Genomic DNA, 6,480 nt, shown 5'->3' with positions numbered 1-6,480 from the left:
ATTAAAATATATGAGCTATGTAAAACCTAGTTAAAATCTGAAGTTACTATGTGCATGTAAGGTAGTTTCTCAAATGGATAGCTTTTGCTGCCTTAGTTATTTGTGGGATTTCTCTGAGTGAATTTCAAGATATCTGATGTGGCACCTTTTGGCAATGGGGGGGAGGAGAGGAAGGTGCTATAGCTCTGGAGTTTTGTTTCTTCTCAACTCTTAGCAATGTACAACTAAAAAAAGGAGATACTGTATCTGACTGAATCCATTTGTGGGTCTCCCAGATGTATGAAGAAAGCCAACAGAAAATGTCTTGAGATTTTATCCTTGTTTCATGCTCTATGTTATTTCATAAAGAAGTTGTCTTGCCCCCGAAGTCATTAGTGGCATTTACTTCAGTAATCCTAGAATTCGTATTTCAACTCAAGTGACTTCCTTACGTAAGATTTTCCTGAACCCCTCATCAGGTCAAATCCTACATTTCCTTTCCCAGAACCATTAGACTTTTACATTTTTTAAAAAAACAGTTTGATTAATCTATCAAATCTCTCCAGAACTCTAGAACGCAGTTCTCTGTGAGCACAGGAATACCTGGTTTTGCTCACCACAAATCCCCACGGCCCAGAACGGAGTCTTGTGTAAAACAGGTACTCAAAAAGACAAAGACCTGATAAGTAAATGGTTACAGATGCCACTTTTCTCTAAGGGCATTCATTGGGTTTAACAAATTCCAATTTTAATTTTGGTGATTTAGGAAGAGAAATCACCTCACAAAGTGGAAAGTCTAAGGAGACAGGCTCCTTTCAACAAAGTGGAACCCAATGGCTACACAAGGAGGGTGAATTAGAAATGAACCAGCCTTTATAAGGAATTTAAGTTTGAGATTAACCTGGGTATTCTAGAAAACTTCAAGCCATGATCTTCATTTACCTAACCAGTATGGTGGTGAAATAGCACCAGGCACTTGGCAGAAGCAAAAACAAATTCTTGTATTAATCATACAAATAAATTTTCAAGGGTCATGACCAGCACATAGTCAAATATAATCAGGTACACAAGGAAACATAACATCATGAGTACAAGTCAGCAGGGCCATAGATAACAAAAACAGACACACAAAAACTTTAGATGTTAGGGGGATCCCTGGGTGGCTCAGTGGTTTAGTTTAGTTTAGTTTAGTTTAGCCTTTGGCCCAGAGCATGATCCTGGAGTCCAGGGATCAAGTCCTACATCGGGCTCCCTGCACGGAGCCTGCTTCTCTCTCTGCCTGTGTCTCTGCCTCTTTCTCTCTCTCTCTCTTTCTCTCTCATGAAAAAATAAATAAAATCTTAAAAAAAACTTTAGATGTTAGAATTATTATAGTGCAAATACTTGGAAGTTAAGAAATATACTTCTACTCTTCTTCATGATAGGAATTAGAATATTTTTTTGAGCCAAAGGATGATGAAAATACCACATACCAATACTTGTGGTAAAATGGTCAAGCTACTTCAAAAAATAGCTTGGCAACTCCTCAAAAAGTTAAACATAAGAGTTACCATATGACCCAGAAATTCTACTCCTAGATATATATCCAAGAGAATGGAAAACATATGTTCACACAAATATTCATAGCAGCATTATTCATAGTAGCCAAAAAGTGCAAACAACCCAAATGTCCCTCAACTGAACAGATAAACAAAATGTGGTATATCCATACAATGCAGTATTATTCAGACATAAAAAGGAATAAGAAATCATAGGTGTTAAAACATGGTTGAACTCCCAAAGCGTTATGCTAAGTGAAAGAAATTAGACACAAAATCACATATGATTCCGTTTATATGAAATATCCAGAATAGGCAAATTCATGGAAACAGTCAATTAGGGGTTGGCAGGAGCTTGAAGGACGGGAAAACGGGGAGAGGATGCTAAGGAGTAGGGGATGTCTTTTTGTGGTGATGAAACTGTTCTAGAGTGAGATAGTAGTGATGGTTGTGTAACTCTGTGAATATACTAAAACCACTGAACTTTATACCTTAAAAAGGTAAATTTTGTAGTATGTGAATTATATCTCAATTTTATTTTTTTCAATTTTATAATTTTGTGGATTTCAATAAAGGGAAATTCATAGTCTTAAGTGCATATATTCTTGATAGCTTGCTGGTAAGAGTACTCTCTAGTTTCCTTATTATTCTTACTGGTAAGAATTCTATACTAGTTTGCTTAATGTTCTTACTAGTAAAGTTATGCTTGAAAATATCTGCAAGAAACATGGACCTATGAAGAGGTTTTTATTTTTATTTTTTAAAAGATTTTATTTATTTATTCATGAGAGAGAGAGAGAGAGAAAGGGCACAGAGACAGAGGCAGAGGGAGAAGCAGGCTCCATGCAGGGAGCCTGATGTGGGACTCAATCCCGGCACTCCAGGATCACACCCTGGGCTGAAGGCAGGTGCTAAACCGCTGAGCCACCCAGGCATTCCTGAAAAGTTTTTTAAAAGAATATTTTAAAAGATTTTTAAAAGGACCAAGCAGAATTCTAGAAATGAAAAGAGTAAGAACTGAACTAAAAATCTAATGGGAGGATTTAACCACAGATTAGACACAGCTGAAGAGAGAACTGGCTAATTGGAAGGTAGGCAGGCAAATTACCCTGATTCACATAGTAAGTATGTTGCAGTATTTAAAAACTGGCAAAAAGGTCCCATTTCCAATAGCAGAAAAATATAAAGCATGAAAGGATTAAGTCTTTGAAAAAGAAATAGAAGCCCTCTGTGGGGGTGATTATGAGTTTACTGAAGAACATTAAGAGAACATATAAATGAACATAGAGATATACCACACCCATGGATTGGAAGACTAAACATAAAATTTATAAGAGAAGACTCATATACCATGCTCCTAGATTAGATTAAATTTGTAAAAAATTTCTTTAAATTGAAGAATAAATTTAATGCACATTGGTCAAAATCTAATAGGGCTTTGAATCACTATCTTGTACACCTGAAACTAATATTACACTGCATTTTAACTAATTTAAATAAAAACTTAAAAAAAATCTAATAGGATTTGGAAAGACTTGAAAATGTGCTTTCAAATGCATATGGAAAAGGAAAGGGCCAAGAAGAGAAAAACACTCTGGGCTTCCAAACACTACACCCTATATGTATTGTTTTGTTCCTACCTTAGTGGTAGCTCCTTCTCACCTCATTCATTGATTCCTCAAGTTCTTGATCTTCTTCTGTTAAGAATCCCCTGGGGTTCAGGCCTTCAACTTCTCTCCACTATCATACTCACTTCTTTGGCAATTTTATCCAGTCTCATAGCTTTACATAACCACCAATTACTAACCCCCAGCCTCCATTCCAATCTCTCTCTCTCTCAGACTCAACTCTCAGATCCAATTGTTTACTTGATATCTCCTCTTCAGTTATCTAACAGATATCTGAGATTTAACCTATTTAAAACTGAATGCCTCAAAATTTTCCCTATCTGCAATCTTCCTTATTTCAGTTGACAAGTTCATCTTGAATTTCAATTGCTCAATCCAAAACCTTGGGTTCAGCTGTGACTCTTCACTCTAATATATTTTATTCAGCCCATCATTTAGCAATTCTCTAAATGAATCATTTCTCATGTACCTTCACTATGTTTACCCTGGTTTGATCCACTATCAACTCTTATCTGGATGACTGCAATAGCCTTCTGATTGGCTTACCTGCCTCACCCCATGTCCCTGCATCCCTCTCTCCCCCAAAGCCAACATGATCATTTGGAACCCTAAGATCATTTTCCACCCTAAAACCTTGTCAGTTTTTATTTCATTGGGTAAAGGCCAAAATCTCTAACAATGTTCTTTTTTAGAACCTATGTCATCTGGCACTACTCCTTGCTCTTTCCTCCATGACCTTATATCTCCTACTATTTTCCCCTTTCCTAACTTCACAGCAGCCCCAGTGGCTTCCTTGCCATTCCTCAAATGTGCCAAACCTTCTCCCATGTCACAGTCTTCACATGAACATTTCCACTAGCAGTCCTCTTTAGTTCTTAACCCAGTTCACACAGTGAAAATCAGTTTGGGTTTGGGAGTGCACCCAGTATTAGAATATTTTTGAAATGTCCCATATTTCTTCAAAATAATCAGGAATTATTTTAGCTTTTAGTTGGTAATTGTCAAAACTGAGTGATGGGTCATGGAGTCTTTTGAACTGTCCTTTAAAATTAATATAAAACAAAATAAAAGCATCTCTGGTGATTTTAATGTGTAGTAGGATTGAGAAGTACTGGTCTGTGACCCCCAAACTAGATCATTTTCCCAGAGATATAATAAAATCAAGACATTTCTACTTGAATTTCTGTCTTAATGAATTAAAAAGATACATATAAGATGAAAAATACCAAATTTATTTCCCAAATACAAGAAAAAAGTATCCATTTGAATTCACTTTGCAATATACATTAACAATAAAAACTCCTGTTCCATGTCCCACTTGTCTCAACCCCCAACCAATGGCGGCAGCCACAAGAAGGGAAAGATTGCTGGCTGGCCCTTGGTTTTCAGAATCTGAAACTTGGCACAAGAGCAGTGGAAACATCTACCCCAGGCTATGAAGGGCTTCTTATTGCCCTGCTTGTCCAAACGCTCTAGAATAGCCATTTGCAATTGAAGGTCTTACCACAACTTCCACTAATGTTTAATATATTTTAAGGTAAAGTCCAGAGCATAGAAGAATGAAATTCTCTTCAGTTGCAAAGGAACATTAGTTCATATCTAAATGTGATAAGATTATCAAAGGTTGTTAAAAAATAAACCACCCAAATGAGTTTATTGGTTTGAAAGATATTTGTTAATAAGCCTGACAGGAAAAAATCAAACCACCACCCTGTTTTTGCCATCATAATGAGAATCTATAGAAGGTTAATTTAGTCTTTGGGAAGTGGAACCACATTGAGTTCTACCAAAAATGGCTACTGGGCTTCTTAGATGTGATCTAAGCTCCCCGCAGAAGACTGAGGAAGCTATGATTTGCTTAGTGACTGACTATTCCCACTCATGCTCATCAGATGGCTATTGATGACATGAAGTTCTCGTATCACCATGCTCAGATCTTCGTGTAGTTTGACTATGGCATTTTTCATCTCCCCCAGGATAACTTTAATGGAACTGTTGGCTTCAGGTTCCTTCAGCAGGCCTTCGGTTGTCTGAAAACTTGGACAGGACATAGAGGTGAAGTGGTCTACATTTAGGGTGGAAAACTCTTCCCAATTACTGCCCGAAGCAGGACTTGTCTGCTTCTTGGCAGACTCAGAGTTATTTGGAAGACATTCCAGTAAATTGAGATTGTCAACTTCCTCTTCATCAGAAGACACTAGTCCCCTAGGAGCTAAGGGGTAATGAGCCCTGGCTATCTTATCTTCATCTTTAAATAAAGCAGAAGAAGACTGTGGATGGGACAGAGTCCAGAAGGAAGGTCCAGCCAAAATCGGGGGTAAGAGATGAATAGACTTCTCTGGAGAGGCTGAATTAGGAGGGGACACAGATAACATAGAAAAGGAGGATGTTCCTTCAGAGATGGTTGAAACTAAAAGGTATAAAGGGGGAGAGAAAGATTATGTAACATACAAGAGAGAGCCATAGCTAAAATATTTTTACAATGTAAAATCCCACTAGCAAAACCTCAATGTTAACATACTATTTGTAATTTTATAGGTTAAATATTCATAATAAGCCTAAAGACACCTGAAAGCAGGAAGTGGAGAAAAATCTAAAGATGTATTATATACCGATACTGCCATGGAAATGAAACTAACATAGAAGTATCAATATTCACCTTGACTCTGAACCGTGCCCAACATATTTTTACACTGCACTTACCAGAAAGAGCAGAAAAGTAAAGTATTACACCCTATTCTACTGGCTGGTGGCATTTTAAGTTGGCATTTAAAGTAGAAAGTGTGAGAAAGCTGTAACTTAGATTTCTTCATCTTTTTTTTCTTCTACAGAGAATATTATGGCAAAATGAACAACCAACTATACGTACCCAAAAGCTGTGAAACAAACTTTTTTCTTTAACTGCTCAAATACAGTTGAGACTGAACTCCAACCTTCCAGAGATCTGGAACATTTGGGTATACATATAGAATTTTTTTTTCACCAAGAAACAATAAGTAAAATAAAAAGCCTTCAAACCTGTTCTCCGTAAAATTAAAAATTTGATAACATTTTAACTCCATTTCAGGCAAAATCATACTAAATCTCTTCTTTTGTACTTCATTCTAAATCATTATTTCCCAGCTCATGTTCTGAGGAATACTGTGTTCCTTAAGATGTAAAAAGATGTCTTGTGACAGGATATTAAAGTCAGATAAGACTGGGCAATTGCATATCGTGCCTCTCTTTAGGAGATTAACAATGAACATTAGCACACTGAAAGTTCTGAGAAATCTATAGTAATTTATTCAAGTGGTTTCCAAACTTTCTTTGACACAGAACTGTTTCTTGTCTCA

The 6,480-nt window shown here is 36.7% G+C and overlaps 1 protein-coding gene and 1 long non-coding RNA gene across 4 annotated transcripts in view; one reads left to right on the top strand and one right to left on the bottom strand.

Moving 5' to 3' along the window:
* The first annotated feature begins 4,280 nt into the window (after positions 1-4,280).
* Positions 4,281-6,167, top strand: LOC144323682 (uncharacterized). The gene is made up of 2 exons (XR_013389055.1): positions 4,281-5,864; positions 5,977-6,167. It is a non-coding gene; the product is annotated as an uncharacterized LOC144323682 (long non-coding RNA).
* Positions 4,357-6,480, bottom strand: part of ENTHD1 (ENTH domain containing 1) — a 106,106-nt gene continuing 103,982 nt past the window's right edge. For all 3 annotated transcript variants that reach the window (XM_077914449.1, XM_077914447.1, XM_077914448.1), the window contains one exon: positions 4,357-5,555. In XM_077914449.1, coding sequence (XP_077770575.1) covers positions 4,993-5,555 — 563 coding nt within the window. In that variant the 3' untranslated portion in view covers positions 4,357-4,992. The remainder of the gene's footprint in view (positions 5,556-6,480) is intronic.

This window comes from Canis aureus, chromosome 11 (assembly GCF_053574225.1).
Source record: "Canis aureus isolate CA01 chromosome 11, VMU_Caureus_v.1.0, whole genome shotgun sequence".
NCBI lineage: Eukaryota > Metazoa > Chordata > Mammalia > Carnivora > Canidae > Canis > Canis aureus.
This window is presented reverse-complemented; position numbering and strand designations above follow the sequence as displayed.